The sequence below is a fragment of the Orcinus orca genome, chromosome 6, assembly GCF_937001465.1.
Source record: "Orcinus orca chromosome 6, mOrcOrc1.1, whole genome shotgun sequence".
Classification (NCBI taxonomy): Eukaryota; Metazoa; Chordata; class Mammalia; order Artiodactyla; family Delphinidae; genus Orcinus; species Orcinus orca.
The window spans coordinates 52,544,365-52,561,214 of record NC_064564.1 but is presented as its reverse complement, the minus strand read 5'-3'; the positions used below and the strand labels follow the sequence as shown (position 1 = coordinate 52,561,214).

The 16,850-nt window shown below is 36.5% G+C and overlaps 1 protein-coding gene across 2 annotated transcripts in view; it reads left to right on the top strand.

Moving 5' to 3' along the window:
- The window catches only part of DENND4C (DENN domain containing 4C), a 130,211-nt gene extending 113,609 nt beyond the window's left edge, over window positions 1-16,602 (top strand). For both annotated transcript variants that reach the window (XM_033439721.2, XM_033439719.2), the window contains 6 exons: window positions 581-776; window positions 3,155-3,400; window positions 4,500-4,617; window positions 10,893-11,043; window positions 12,546-12,610; window positions 13,101-16,602. In XM_033439721.2, the coding sequence (XP_033295612.1) occupies window positions 581-776; window positions 3,155-3,400; window positions 4,500-4,617; window positions 10,893-11,043; window positions 12,546-12,610; window positions 13,101-13,237 (913 nt within the window). In that variant the 3' untranslated portion in view covers window positions 13,238-16,602. The remainder of the gene's footprint in view (window positions 1-580; window positions 777-3,154; window positions 3,401-4,499; window positions 4,618-10,892; window positions 11,044-12,545; window positions 12,611-13,100) is intronic.
- The last annotated feature ends 248 nt before the right edge of the window (window positions 16,603-16,850 follow it).

The window sequence follows — 16,850 nt, the reverse complement described above, 5'->3', positions numbered from 1 at the left end:
TATTTTCCCCTTCAGTGTAGTCATTGTCAGTTTCCAGACACATACTCTCTTTACAGTGAAGTATACCTTTTACTCTTAAATATTGAGTCAAACATTTTTTGAGAGCCTATTGTATGCCAAGCATTATGCTAAACACTAAAAATTAAAATAAAATCTGACCTCTGTCCTTAGGTGGATCATGGCCTGGTAGAGATTAAATACTTGGCAATGAATCTACATTACTTACTTACATGCATTATACATGTAAGGTGATGTATAAGTGATTTTGTTTAATAAAGATGAAATAATTTTTGAACAAGGCAACTGAATGGGCACTTAATCTTTTTAAAATAATACCATAATACCTGTTATGTACCATATATATCCTCTTCCTACCCTTCATCAGATCATCCACTCCATCCTGTTTTTCTGACCAGTTTTACAAAAATACCTGAAGAAAATTTAATTCTTATAAGGCAGTACTGAGTCTTCTCAGATATATTCAGCACATTCAAAATTCATTGTAGAAAATAGTCAAGCTCTACAGATTTAGATTGTTTCACGCAGTCTAACCACAGCATGTCTTCTTCATTTTTTTAAGTGATGAAATAATGAAAGCCAGTGGAGATGTCCAAACTATGAAAATTTCATCTGTGCCTAATAGTTTATCAAAACGAAATGTATCTTTGACTAGAAGTCACAGTGTTGGAGGTCCCTTGCAAAATATGGACTTTTCCCAGAGACCGTTTCATGGCATTTCAACAGTTAGTCTTCCAAACAGTCTGCAGGAAATTGTGGTATGTAACAGCATTATAATTATACTGTGTGTTTGTGTAAGTATTTATTAAAACAGCATGTAATTCTTCTGTAGTAGGTTTATTTTAATCACATGAAAAGTGATAAGAATTTTTCATAAGCAGACTAAGAACTTTAGAATTTCAAATATGTACACAAGTAAACAAGAGTGTAATGAGTCCCTTTGACACATCATCCAGCTTCAGTAATTTTCAGCTTATGACCATTTTTCTTTCATGTATATACTCATTCAGTTCTTCCGTAGATCCATTTGAAGCAGATTTCAAACATCATATATTCCATTTGTAAATATTTCAGTATTTATCTCTAAAAGATAAGGACTCTTAGAAATACAATGTCCTTATCAGACCCAAAAAATAATATCAAGTTATTCAATCTTTGTTCAAATTTCTTTTTTTTTAATTGAAGTATAGTTGCTTTACAATGTTGTGTAGTTTCTACTGTACAGCAAAGTGAAGTAGAGTTCCCTGTGCTATACAGCAGGTTTGTTCAAATTTCTAATGGTCTCAAAAATGTCAAGTTGTGTGTTTTGTAGTTTGAGGAATCAGGATCAAATAAGGTCCATGCTTCATAATTGGTTAATCTGGTTTTATTAGTCTTTTAAAATCTGTAGACTCTTTTTTTCCCTTGTAATTTATTCCCTTGCAATTTATTTGTTGATTACAACCCTGTAAATTGGTAATTACAGCTAGAAGCTTGATCAGATTCAGGGTTTTCTTGTTCTTTTTTTCATTTGTTTGTTTTTATAAGAGCGCTTCATCAGTAGTGGTATGTCCCTCCAATAGGAGACACGAACTATCTTTGTGATGTTAGCAGCTATTAACGCCTCAATGCCTAGATCAAGTTGTCCATTTGGAGCTATAAAATGATGATAGTCTAATTCTGTCATCTTCTTTATTATATGAAATATATCTGTAAAGAGAAACTAACCCCATGGCTTTTGTCTGGTTTTCCAAAGATGCAATTTATGATGGAAAGGCAAAATAAATATTTGATTTTGTTTTCCTTTTATTTATCAATTTTCAAAGTAAGAAGTTGGGTTCCTAGCATTCTCCAAGGTGATCCATTATCTGGGGCGATAGGGTATTATTATGAACTCATTGGTTTAAACATTTATGTTTATATCCATTGCTGTTGTTATCCTTATTGATGCTTATATTATTCCTTCTTTGGTCAGCTAGAAGCCTCTACAAGTTGGTGCCTTAATCCTTTTGACACAACTCTGGTAGCCTTTCTATAATTTTTTTTATAGCTTCCTTGCTTTCTTATATTGCAAGATGTTTCATGCTCATGTTATATATTTCCTTCTCCAGACCTAGAATCAACCATTTCTTTAAGAAACCTTGTTCTTTTTACAGGAAAACAGTATTTGGAGACCTCAATCTGGGCACTATGGGTACTTATTAATACTGGTCATAAACATTTTATTCTGACTATAATATGCACAACTTACAAAGTCTAGGTTGGGGTTTTTTTAATTCATTATTTCATTTGATTTATAAAGTTGCTCTTTAGTTTTTGTTGCAATCAAATGCAAAAACAACTTAGATATAGTTTTAAAAAGAGTCAAGATTAATACAGGGACTTCCCTGGTGGCGCAGTGATTAAGAATCTGCCTGCCAATGCAGGGGACACGGGTTCAATCCCTGGTCCCAGAAGATCCCACATGTCACGGAGCAACTAAGCCCATGCACCGCAACTACTGAGCCTGCGCTTTAGAGCCCGCGTGCCACAACTACTGAAGCCTGCGTGCCTAGAGCCCGTGCTCCACAACAAGAGAAGCCACCGCAATGAGAAGCCCACACACCACAATGAAGAGTAGCCCCCACGTGCCGCAACTAGAGAAAGCTCATGTGCAGCAACGAAGACCCAACACAGCCAAAATTAATTAATTAATTAATTATTTTAAAAAAGTATTAACACAAAAAATTGCATCATCTGTTTAGAGTTTTAAGCGGAAGATAGTCACATATTTTTTGGTATCATCATTATAAAACATCAGAAATGCAAGTATTTCTTATAAAAAATTGAAAAGGAAAAAGTCAAACCTACATAGGCCATTGCTGTTAATGTGATAGAGAAAATCTCATGTTTAAAATAGGGTCTATTATATTGATTAATAATTTTCGTTTGTAATCATTTAACTTAATGGTATTTATGATTAAGTACTTCTTAATCTTTATGTTTTCTTTAGGGTGTTCTTCTTTTATGTTTTCTTTAGGGTGTTCTACTACATGTAGTAATGGCCCTGAAATAATTGACTTTGAAAGGATAGAGAAGTATAATCTCATTGAGACATACTCTGAAACATAATAAAATAGATCATATTCACTTCTTTTTGTATTTCTATGTTTTTAAGGATCCTTTAGGAAAAAGACCCAATCCTCCCCCTGTTTCTGTGCCCTACTTGAGTCCTCTAGTGCTTCGTAAAGAACTTGAATCTTTGCTAGAAAATGAAGGCGATCAGGTGATTCACACGTCCTCTTTCATCAATCAACATCCAATCATTTTCTGGAACCTCGTTTGGTATTTCAGACGTTTGGACCTTCCTAGTAACTTACCAGGACTTATCCTCACATCTGAACATTGTAACGGAGGTGTACAGGTAGGGAACCAACTTCAATACTTATACTACATTGGTGTTGGTTAGGATGAGGCTTAACTTCAGGTAGCAGGAAGTATACAACAATAGTGGCTTAAGTCATAGGTTATTTCTCTCTCACTTAAAATTTTAGATAGGTGGTCCAGGGATGGTATAGTGTTAGAGACTTGAGAGCCTTCTATCTTTTTGCTCAGCGGTGTGACCTCCATTTCCAAGTTTTATACCTGGTCTAGGAATAGCTGACTCTACTTACAAGCTGTCACATCCACATTCCAGCCAGCAGTTAGAAGAAAAATGGATGGAGAAGAGTATGTCTTCTTTCTCTAGGGACAGTTTCTAGAGTTGCACATAATCTTTTCATATGTATCTGTTTGGCCTAAACTTAGTTACATGGTCATTTCTAGTTGCAAGGGTAGCTAGAAAAGGTAGTTTTTATTCTGAAATATAATATTCCCAGCAGAAATTCTCACAACTTATTTTAAAGGACTCATATTAGCCACATTTTTCAGATGATACAACTAAAAATTACGGAAGTTATTTTTGCTAGGTCACATACCTCGTAAGTGGAGGGGGGCCAAGACCACAGTCTGGCTCTCTGACTCTGAAACTCCTGCTTTGCTTGAGGTGGCATCCCTGACTCCCTGGGAGACAGTGAGCTCCTAGAACTCCTTCATTTTATGATACTGAATATTGAGAGATACCCCCAACCCCAAACATACATCAGGGGCACAACAAACTTTTAGAGTAGTATAAATTCTATTTTGACTCATTTATTTTAAGTAGTAGTCAGTACAACAAGATAGGAGAAACCATTGCACTTTCTTACCTTAAAATTTGTTTTGATGGAGGTTAATCTTTCTTGTGGCTGCTGTGCCAGTTACCAAGTTGTCATTCAGTCCCTGAAAGTCAGAATGAGAAACATGCACCTCAGAAAATAATAACATTTGTAATCAGATATAAATAAAAATTTTTAAATTTTCTCAGAATTTTAGGTCCAGAATTTTGAAAGAACTCATCTGTTTTATATAATCAAGCTTTGCTAGGTCCACTGGTAATTATTATTATGCTTGGGGTACTAATACTTTCTACTGATCTTTTTTAGCTTCCCCTGTCATCTCTGTCCCAGGATAGCAAACTCGTGTATATTCAGCTGTTATGGGATAATATCAACCTTCATCAGGAACCAGGAGAACCTCTGTATGTCTCATGGAGGAATTTTAGTAAGTAAAATAGAATTAAAGACATAAAACACTCAAACTGGAAACAACCCAAATATCCATCCACAGGTGAATGCATAAGCAAATTTTGGTACAGTCCATCCACACAGTAGAATACTGTAGCAATAAAGAGAAATGGACTACTGGGGGGAAAAAATAGAATTAAGGAGATGATAGAAATAATTTTGCTTTATTTTTAAATCTTTCATTCATTTTTAGTATCTCCTCAAGATTTTTTCCATTTTAGTTCAAATTTTTTTGCTGTTGTACTGACCCATTTATCAGGGGTGTTTTTGTGATTCTTGTAGTTTATCTGTCAAATACTAATTTGGTTAGGTACTTGGAGAGTAAATTCTCTATAGTGGATGTGTTGGTATAGATCATAATTTTAATTATATGGGTACTGTTCTCAAAGATTCTGGCTTTATTTTTATTTTTTATAAATTTTATTTATTTATTTATTTTTGGCTACATTGAGTCTTCACCGCTGCACACGGGCTTCTCCCTAGTTACGGCAAGCGGGGGCCACTCCTCACCGTGGCACACGGGCCTCTCACTGTGACGGCCTCCCCCGTTGCGGAGCACAGGCTCCAGGCACGCAGGCCTTAGCAGCTGTGGCTCACGGGCTCCAGAGTGCAGGCTCAGTAGTTGTGGTGCATGGGCCCAGTCACTCCGCGGCCTGTGGGATCCAAACCAGGGCTCGACCCCGTGTCCCCTGTGTTGGCAGGCAGACTCCCAACCACTGTGCCACCAGGGAATCCCCTGGCCTTACTTTTAGTTTTTGTATTTAGAACATATTTTTACAAGGGGTTTAAAGGGTTATCCAGTATTCAGAAGCCTTATGAGTCTGTAAGAAACCACAGACAACCCAGTAGGTAAGTGAGTAAATGGTATCAATAGGCAGTTCATGGAAGAAATATTAAAATGCTCTGTTCTATAGGTATACAGTGTACAAAGCTGTTGGTACAGTGATGCATACTGTAAGATTATTTATAATAATGAAAAACTTACGCAAATACCTAACAAGAGAATTGTGATAAATCCACACTATGAGATGTTGGCAACCAAGAAAAAGAATGAGTCATTTGTATATAGGTTCCCGAAAGGATGGATTTTCGTTATATATTAAGTGAAAAAAAAAGGCAAGTTGCAGAACAGTATGTGATCTTTTCTCTTTTTTGTAGAAAAACGAAACCAAAAATATTTGTGTTTTTAATGTATGAATAGAAAAAGGTCTAAAACCGTATATGTCCCAAGCTGTTAACAGTACCTGCTCAGAAGAAGAAAGGAAAAGTTCACTCTGGGTTTTTTTTTTTTTTTTTTTGGCTGCGTTGGCTACTCTTCGTTGCGGTGCACGGGCTTCTCATTGCAGTGGCTTCTCTTGTTGCGGAGCACGGGCTCTACACGTGTGGGCTTCAGTAGTTGCAGCATGCAGGCTCAGTAGTTGTGGCTCATGGGCTTAGTTGCTCCGCAGCATATAGGATCTTCCTGGACCAGGGCTCAAACCCGTGTCCCCTGCATTGGCAGGCGGATTCGTAACCACTGCGCCACCAGGGAAGCCCCCACTCTTTATTTTGTATTTTTACTACAATCTTTCACTACTTAGCAGTTTTTTTACTTAAGCTAGAATAAAAGAATCTGACATTTTCCCTTGAAATATGCCAATCACAAAATTATGGCTAAATATATTATAAGCTATTTTTGTCTTTCTGTTGTTGTTTTCCCAGTTCTGATATTTGAATGCTTTTTAAGCAGAAGCAGAGTAACTTTGAAATTTATGCTGGAAAATAATAGAATTATAACTGCCATTTCTTTAGTTGTTTTCCTGCATACCTTGAAATAGATAAGTGTTTTTAAATGTCCTATAATTTGTGGTGAGAATAAAATTTAGAACTCTCAAGAATAGCCTTGTTTCTTTACTTGATTGGCTACTTTAAACAAAGAATTGGTATATAAATAACATTAAAAGATATAATAGAATTGAGTGGTGACTTTTGGAAAAGCAGTATGGGGAGCTATGAAGTCCCATTTCCCAGCGAAACAACCATAATTGGTGAAAGTTATTTAAAAAAAGTGTCTACAGCTGTCGAGCAAATGAAGAAATATTTATTCAAGAAAATATATTGTTCTTCCCTGGTGGCACAGTGGTTGAGAATCCGCCTGCCAATGCAGGGGACATGGGTTTGATCCCTGGTCCGGGAAGATCCCACATGCCGCAGAGCAACTATGCCCGTTCGCCACAACTACGGAGCCTGCACTCTAGAGCCCGCGTGCCACAAATACTGAAGCCCGCACACCTAGAGCCCATGCTGTACAACAGGAGAAGCCACCGCAATGAGAAGCCCGTGCACCACAACAAAGAGTAGACCCCGCTCGCTGCAACTAGAGAAAGCCCACGTGCAGCAACGAAGACCCAACTCAGCCAAAAATAAATAAATAAATTTTTTAAAGAAGAAAATATATTAAATTTCAGTAAAAACGGTGAGTTTCTGTGGCATTTGAGCTACAACTTGCTGCTCCCCACCAGCCCCCAGTCAAGGGCTACAGCATCTCCCTGGGAAAGACAGGTTGCCAGCAGTTCTCATCCTCCCAGCTCTATTCAGTTCCAGGAGACAGGGAGGCTCACTTCCTCCACTCAGCCCCCATGCACTGCCAGCTTCAGCAACCCTCGAATACTGGGTCTCTGATTGTTCTCACAGCGTCTTGCTCATAAGGGAGAGGTTTTATGCCAGGAGAGGCAAGCTAAAACACGAGAGGCAACTGCATCCCTCCAGTACCCCATTCACAAAGCAGGGGAATCATTCCAAGAGAAGGGCCACTGTTCCCAGCTCCAGAGCAGTGGCTGAGAGACAGGCCATAAGAAGAGAGAGCTCTGAAATTCTCCCCAAAGGAAATGACTTTATTTGGGACAGACTGTGGAGAAGTTCAAGCCTGAAAGCACTCTTGGAAAGAGTAGAGATTTGGGTGAGAAGGCCAGCATTACCCTGATACAAAAACCAAAGACATCATAAGAAAACAAAACTAAAAATCTTATCACTTATGAATATAGACGTAAGGATCCTCAACAAAATACTATCCAACCAAATCCAGCAATTTAGAAAAGCGATTGTATACCATGACCGAGTGCTGTTTACGCCAGGCATGCTGTGTTGGTTTGAAAATCAATTAATATGTATCATATCAATAAAATAAAGGACAAAATCCATATGATCGTCTGAATAGGCACAGCTAAAGCACTGGACAAAATCTATTGCCCTTTGTTAAAAACATTCAACAAGGGACTTCCCTGGTGGTCCAGTGGTTAAGAATCCACCTTCCAATGCAGGGGACACGGGTTCGATCCTTGGTTGGGGAACTAAGATCCCACATGCTGCAGAGCAACTAGGTCTGCACGCCACAACTACTGAGCTGGTGCGCTCTGTAGCCCACGTGCCACTAGAGAGTCCATGCACTGCAGCAGTGGAGCCCGCGCTCCACAACGAAAGATCCCGCATGCCGCAGGGAAGATCCTGAGTGCTGCAACTAAGACCCAAAGCAACCAAAAAAAAAAAAGCCAAGCTAGGAATAGAAAGGAACCTCCTCAACCTAATTATGAGCCTCTGAAAACCCACAGTTGATATCATTTAATGGTAAAAGACTGAATACTTTCCCCCAAGTACAGGAACAAGACAAAGATGTCTGTTTTCATTATTTCTTTTCAACATTGTACTGGAGGTTCTTGCTAGAACAATTAGACAGGAAAATAAAAGGCATCCAAGATGGAAAGGAAAAAGTAAAACTATCTCTACTTGCAGATTATGTCATCTTACATATAGAAAATCCTAAATTAGAAAATCCTAAGGAATACACACACACACACACACACACACACACACAAAACATATGGAACTTATTAAATAAGCTTAGCAGAGTTGCAGGATATAAGATCAAAACATAGAAATCAACTGTATTTCTATATACTTTCAATGAATAATCCAAAAATTAAAATAATTCCATTTATAATAGCATTAAAAAGAATAAAATTCTTGGGACTTCCCTGGTGGCACAGTGGATAAGACTCCATGCTCCCAGTGCAGGGGGCCTGGGTTTGATCCCTGGTCAGGGAACTAGATCCCACATGCATGCCGCAACTAAGAGTTCACATGCCACAACTAAGGAGCCCACGTGCTGCAACTCAGGAGCACGCCTGCACCAACTAAGACCTGGTGCAACCAAATAAATAAATATTTTTAAAAAAAAGAATAAAATTCTTAGGAATAAATTTGATAAAATAAGTACAAAACTTATTATACTCTGAAAACTAAAATTATTGTTGAAAGAAAGTAAAGACCACCTAAGTAGATGGAAAGAAATCCGATGTTCATGGGCCAGAAAAGTTAATATTGTTAAGATGGCAGTACTCCCAAATCGATCTATAGATTCAGTACAATCTATATCAAAATTCCAGGTGGCTTTTTTATAGAAATTGACAAGCTTATCCTAAAATTCATATGGATTTTCAAGGCACCTAGAATAGCCAAAACAGTCTTGAAAAAGAAGAACAAAGTTGTAGGACTCATACTTCTGAATTTGAAAACTTACTACAAAGCTACAGTAATCAAGAAAGTAGAAAACTGGCATAGGATAGACATATAGGTCAATGGAATAAAGTTGAGTTTCCAGAAATAAACCCTCACATGTACAGTTAAATGCCTTTCAACAAGAGTGCCAAGGACCATTCAGTGGGTAAAGAATAGTCTTTTCAACAAGTAGTGCTGGACAACTGGAACAACATGCAGAAAAAATAAAGTTGGATCTCTTCCTGGTTCACTGCTAATTGGAAGAAAACTAGTGCAGCTGCTTTGGTGTAAATAGTTTCACCATTCCTCAAAATGGTAAACAGTTACCATATGACACAGCAGTTGTATTCTTAGGTATACACCCAAGAGAAATGAAGACATACATCCACGTAAAAACTTGTACACTGTTTTTAGCAGCATTTTTCTTAATATCCAAATAATGAAAACAACCTAAATGTTCATTTTAACTGATGAATGGATAAAGTATGGTATATCCGTACAATGGAATATTATTTGGCAATAAAAAGTAGTGAATACTGATACATACTACAAAATGAATGAATTTTGAAATATTATAGAAGCAGCAGCCACAAAAGAGAACAGAAAGTATGATTCCATTTATATCAAACAATCAGAATAGGCAAATCTGTAAAGACAAAATAAGATTAGTGGTCGCCTAGGGCTGAGGGGTTGGGAAGATAGAGTGACTGCTAATAGGTAGATTTCTTTTGGAGGAGATAAAAATGTTCTAAAATTGGTGATGGTTGCCCAACTCTGTGAATTAAGCAATAGTGAAGTTGCATATTATATTTGGGTTATGCTCTAAAATCACAACATAACATGAAAATCAAATCAAATCTGTTTAGCATGTAGAAAAACTAGGATCAAAACCCATAGCAGCCAGTATTCCCTCTTGTATTGTAACAGAGAACTCTGCTATTTCTATGGTCTGAACACAAATGAAATATTCCTAGTTGCCTTTATTAAGGGGCTGGATTGTATGAAAATTACAGTAACTGGCTTTATGACAGACACTTAAAATGAGGCTGACTGGGGAACTTTTGGATACATAGTTCCATCTCAACTAATGTGGGTGTAATAAAATTGTATGGCTGCTGGGATTACCTACAGTATTAAAGTTTTCCCTTTTTCTGGGCCAAGATCACATTGTTGATTTTTAATGGTACTGTGATTCAAGTATACCACTGAAGCACTTTTGTAATATATGAAATCTGTATAAATATTTGTTCTTAATAATTCTAGAATTACCCTTGTATCAATTAGGATTATACGCTACTGTATTTAATAGAAAACAACAGAATCTTAAACAGGTAAAGATTATTCTCTCACATGAAGAATTTATGAATTAGATACTCCAGGACTGTTAGGCAACTCCTCTGTCATCGGGGACCCAGGCTCCTTACGCTTTGTCTGCTTTTCCATCAGGAAAGATTCATGGTCACAGGATGGCTGCTGGCATACAAGATATCACATTGCAGCCTCAATCAGGAAGCCCTAAGTTCAGGAAAAGGGCAAAGGGACAGGCCTCTCCTATCTGAAGAAAGCAAGAAAAATATTTTTTAGCTGGTCACATTACTACATAATTTTACTTGTGATGGGGAGGTGGTGTTGAATAAAAAATGATACAAATCTGAAAAAAAAACTTCTTTAATAATTAGAGTGACTAAATGTATTCTTTTACTGTGTTCTTATTATTAGATTCTGAAAAGAAATTGTCTCTCCTGTCAGAGGAACAACAAGCAACAAGCGCTTTAGTAGAAACCATCAGGCAGAGTATTCAACATAATGATGTTCTTAAACCCATCAACCTGCTTTCACAACAAATGAAGGGAGACATGAAGAGACAAAGGTAATAATCCAGTATTTGGTACTTGATACCATTTGATACCAATACCATAATTTCATGGTATTTTAAAAATGATTTTTAAAACTATCTCTAGTTGTAAAAGAAACACATACTCATTGTAGAACATCTGATTGTCTTAAAAAGTGCTACCCGAATGCATTCATACTTGATCACAAACATAATAAAAATATCTGGGAAATAGATTAAATTTTAGGAGGTAATTCATTTATGTCTAAAACGTACTGAGTCTTTGTGAAAAATTACTACTATTCACTGGAAACCTATAAATGTGTTAACATTGATGTTATACATATGTACTGCTCGTTCAGGTCCTGTCACGCATCTTATCTTGTGAGATGTAAAAAAAAAAAAATATGGGTTTAGGAGTAGAAACAATTTAGGAAGATGATGGAAGCAGTGAATTGCAAACGGTATGGAGCTGTCCTGATCCTCTTACTATTTATTGTCTGCTAACACGCTTGGATCAGTACTCATCCCAGTCTCGGCATAAATGAATTTTGTGGTGGAAGCTTCAGAAAGAGAGACATAATACCTTCTATCAAACATAAACAGTGTTTCCAGGTGCCCTTCAAGTTTCTAGTCATGGCATCTTTGAAGACAGTCTCAGAAATGATAGGACAAGAATTCATAATGAAAATGGATAGATCCTTCTATAATCTCAACAGTTGAGGTAGAGATTATCTCCTTCACAGCCTAAAGAGCAGCCACTTTCAAGTATCTGTAGTTGCAGGACAGGGAAGGAATATTAGAAATGACATACTATGGCTTCTGGAGCTTCTAAAGAAAGCTGCATGGAGCATCATCAGAATCAGCATTACTCTCTAATTTTTTTTTCTGTAAATACTCAAATCAGTTCATCAGTTTCCCCTTTTGTTAACAAATGAGTCACGAGTCTCATTTTTAAGGTTTCATTTGTAACATGTTTATGTTCGCAAATCAAATAAAGGTGATTTATCCTTTACTGTTGGGTTAAGTAGTAGAGACCACACCATCTTTCATACTGTTTGTGTCCAAGGGTTTTAGACCCCTAACTTACTTAGTCTCTTACTGTGTCATGTGGCAAAAGTCTGCTTTTGTAAATCTGAATTAGAAATTAGAATTAAAAGTTACCTATTATATTGCTAAATAATTACAATAAAGTTAAAATAAGCCAGTTTTAGTTATTTCGAATGTGAAGCTTTATGCCCATTAACTTTTAACTTTTTAATTTGAAACATAAGTTTGCAGGAAATTGCAAAGATAGTACAAAGAGTTCCGTTGACCCTTTACCCAGCTTCTCCCAAAGGTGACATAAGTGTAGTGTAATGTCAAAACCAGAACACTGACATGGATGGTGGATACATTACTGTTAACTAAAGAACCTAATCTTTTTTTTTCAAGTATAGTTGATTTACAGTGTTGTGTTCTATCACCATTTTAAAAAACCTTCATAGGGTATTTTTATGCTCTTTGACCATTAATTTTAAAAAATATTTGTTTTATAGGAGTTTATACAGAGAAATCCTCTTCTTATCATTAGTGTCTCTTGGAAGAGAGAATATTGATATTGGTAAGTTCGTCAACTGGGGATTCCTTAAAGGGGGTTTAAGTCTTATTTCTTAAAGAAACTTTTAAAATTCTAATTGGTATGGGCAGATACTCCATTTGCCTTTAAAAAGATTTCTGCCTTTAAATATGCAGTTTAAATATGTATATAAAAATGATTTGGAAAAAAAAAAAAAATGATTTGGGGCTTCCCTGGTGGCGCAGTGGTTGAGAGTCCGCCTGCCGATGCAGGGGACACGGGTTCGTGCCCCGGTCCGGGAAGATCCCACTTGCCGTGGAGCGGCTGGGCCCGTGAGCCATGGCCGCTGTGCCTGCGCGTCCGGAGCCTGTGCTCCGCAACGGGAGAGGCCACAACAGTGAGAGGCCCGCGTGCCGCAAAAAAAAAAAAAAAAAAAAAAAAAAAAAAGATTTGACTACCATTTTTAAATGCATAGCTTTTATTTTATTATTTATTATTAAGAAATACCAACTGTACTTTTGAAAATATCTTTCAGAGGCTTTTGACAATGAGTATGGACTTGCATACAATAGTTTATCTACAGAGATTCTTGAAAAGTTGCAGAAAATTGATGCTCCACCAAGTATCAGTGTGGAGTGGTGCAGGAAGTGTTTTGGAGCACCTCTCATTTAAATAAGATTCACTAGATTTTGGACACAGAACTGGGGGAATAGATTCAATCTGGAGACATTCAAGGTTTGTTTCAAATTACGAATTGGTGAAAACTGAAATGAAGTTATTCTTGGTACAATAGATAATGAAATGTAATTCATACTGAATCATCTCAGAAGGTAAAAATGCCACTAAAATGCCCTAGGGTTTACTGATGTTGAAGATTTACAATTTCTGAACTGTTTTTATCTGCTGAAAATTGGTTTTGCATTTCTCAGTATTTGTAGCAGTTCGATGAGAAACCATATTCATTCTTGGCGTTTTGTCTATATCTGAAGCTATTGAGTTTGGGGAATGGCAAATTAATGTAAACTTGCCTAACCCCAAAACAAACGAAATCTCAATTATAAGAGCAACTATTTGTGTATTGTGTATATATGTGTGGCTGTGTATCTACTCAGCCATATTATATTTATTAAAATTCTTAGATTGCATGTTGCAATAGTTTTCTGAAAGGGGGTCTCCAACTATTAAATAAATGACTACTACTAATTCGTATGTAGTCATTAATCTCAAAATTACCTGAAAGTCTGATAACTGCCTTGCCTTTGACTTTAAAATTAATATATATTTTTACCCTTCACGTTTATGTATTAGCTCCCTTAATGGATTGTATCTTGAATATCCAGTTACTTCCTTTCATCCTCTTCCCAGTATCATGTTAATTTGCAACAGCTTTAAAATTGGAATAAATGAGCCAGATAGTTTAAATGAAATTAATCAGCTTCATAATTTACAAAATTAAAATTCTTGTGTATGTCTTTGGGCCTGAAATTGTTCAGGCACATAAACTGTTGCTATTGGTCACTTTTAAAAACCTGTGGGATAACTTGCACTGCACACAGAATTTTATTCTTGTATAAAATTTAGATTTGTACACTTACTATTTGTGCATTTGTAAATACTGTTTTTTAGGCTGAATCAATTGTCTTAAAATGTTAAAGCTTATTAAACTTGTTGCCAGTAGGTTTAAGAAAATCATGACCTCACATGCCTCACTGACATTTATCATGCCTTTCGTTAACACATCCCTTAGGGACAGTAAATTTGCCTTATCTCTCTGCATGCATGGTTTGAAAAGCCAATGATTGTGTGTGCTCGCTTTTACAGTAATTATGCAGATGACTAAATCGGTTGATAATTATTTCCAAATGGTACAGTTAACAGCACACATCTCCTTCCTACCTGCTATAATCTTTTAAAAATTGTTAGTATACCAATCTTCCAACATTTCAGGGTTAATAAGACCTATGCAGAATCCTAGTTTCAATTTGTGAAAGTGGTAAGTGAAAGAACTTGTCAGAAACTGTGTACAATTCTCATTGCCTTAAAAGTGGATCTTTTGCACTGTCTCAGAGAATATATTTTTGCAACTTAAGACTTGGTACTAGTTTTAATACTTAACACTTATTGCCCCAACAGAAAGTTTGGAATTACTTTGCATATAAAAAAATCAAGGTTGAATAAAATGAAAACTTCTCAAGTTTGCTGTGCTTGTCTTACATTTTTAAGGCTCCTGAAGTGTGTACAGCAATTCAAGCTTTTGTGATCTTCAGAATTCCAGTATTGTCTGTTTTCCCATTTCTCTGTAGTTCTCAATAACTTGAACTAAATTACCAAAGCACTTCCCACTAAAACGACCCTGTGATAAAGATCTCCTTACACATTTAATATTTTGCTATATTGTATCAAATTATAAAATTTCTAATAGCTTTTTAATATTAATCTAAATAACTTAGCCATTATATATTGGAAAGCTTAGCCTGTCATTCAGAAATTGAGACCGATTTGTATTAAAATTGCTTAAAGGCCTTTTCTTGCACCTACCACAGAAAGGGCAGTAAAAACTTGTAGCAAAAACAGACCAAAAAAAAGATTTCACATCATTATCTATAGATTTAGTAATATCTAGAATGTATGAGACTTAAATCCTGATTAACTTCTGAAAGCGATCTTTCAAATTATGGCAGATTGTTTAGCATAACCTTACACTGCTTTTAGATTTGGTATTAACTACATTTCAGATTGATTATAGCAACCTGCAGTTAATGATTTAACAATCATAAACAAGTCTGACATACCTTTGGGATATTCAATTGTTGCCCTTTTCATTTTTGGTATACACTAGTAATATAGGATTCAGTGTCTTTGCAATGTTAAACTCTTAAATCTGCCAGATTTCATAAGCTAGTATAGTCTAGGCCCACCTTACCTATCTGTCCACCTCAGTGACTGTACTCCTCAAAATAAGAAAGCAGGGTGGTTCTCATGTTTTATGCATTAGAATCTACCAGCTACTAGCTAGAATTCTGGGCTTACACCAGACCTGCCTTTTGGCATGTTACCCTCTAGGATTCAGCTGTAGTGTCAGTCCTTCTGGCACTGGGTATCTTTTTTTAAATGCTGTAAATTCAACTTATGACTTTGTCAATTGCCAATTAAGACTTTAAGACTTTTGTAACTTTTTAATATTTCATTAAGAGCTATGGGTGCTGTTCAGCAGAGTAACACAACATTGTAAATTAACTGTACTCCAATTTAAAAAAAAAAGCTATGGGGCTCTCCTCTATGAATCTTGCTTCAGGGCTGGCATTATTGGCCTAACCTGGGAACTTATTAATGACTGTGGGGCCCCAAACTACCGAATCCTAATCCACTTTTTAGCCAGATCCCCAGGTGATTTTTACACACACTTAACTGAAGCACTTCTTCAGTCTCTACATGTTACAGCCGCTTGAAAATTTTACTCACCTGTGGTTAATATATACTCTGGCAAAGGAGCACCTTTTAAAGCCTAATGTGCCTTCTTTTAAGACCCTTCTAGTCTATAATGGTTTGAATGAAGGTTCTTACTGCAAGTACTATAGAAACCAGACATAGTACATTAGAAAAAGCATACTTTGGGGGCTTCCCTGGCAGTCCAGTGGTTAGGACTGCACACTCTCACTGCAAAGGGCCTAGGTTCAATCCTTGGTCAGGGAACTAAGATCCCACACCCCACAAGCTGCATGTTGCAGCCAAAAGAAAAGTATACTTTCTCTGTGCATCCTTCACTGATGCAAGTGTTTCTAAAAAGAGGTACAGTCAACTCCTTCGCAGTGAAATATAATAAAAACAAGTTGAAAAGTTTTGTTAATGCATTAAATTTGCACTGGTTTTAAAAACTTTGTCAACTATTTTAAAATGGTATCCATTAACTATGCTTTTAACAAGTTATCCTTTTTACATATGACAAACGTCCATCTTCACAAGGGCACTTTTCATGTATCGTGTATAGATCTTTAAGAAAAACTGTATTCCTCAAAATAAAGTGTATCAAAGATTAATAGTCCTAGTCATTTATTTCCCCTGTATTGTTCAATGCCTTGCTAAAAAGCCAATGAACATGCTAAGAGTCCTTTCCTGAGCCACCCACCAAAGAAACTCTGTCCTGGCCATCTCTTCCACTATCACAGTTCAGTCTCAGTGTCTGAATCTGAAGGATTATCACTTTCAGGTATCTCTTGCAGACTTTATCTACCACTAGATTATACAGTACCTCCTCTTCTATAAGTTTCCCGTTTATTTTATCATC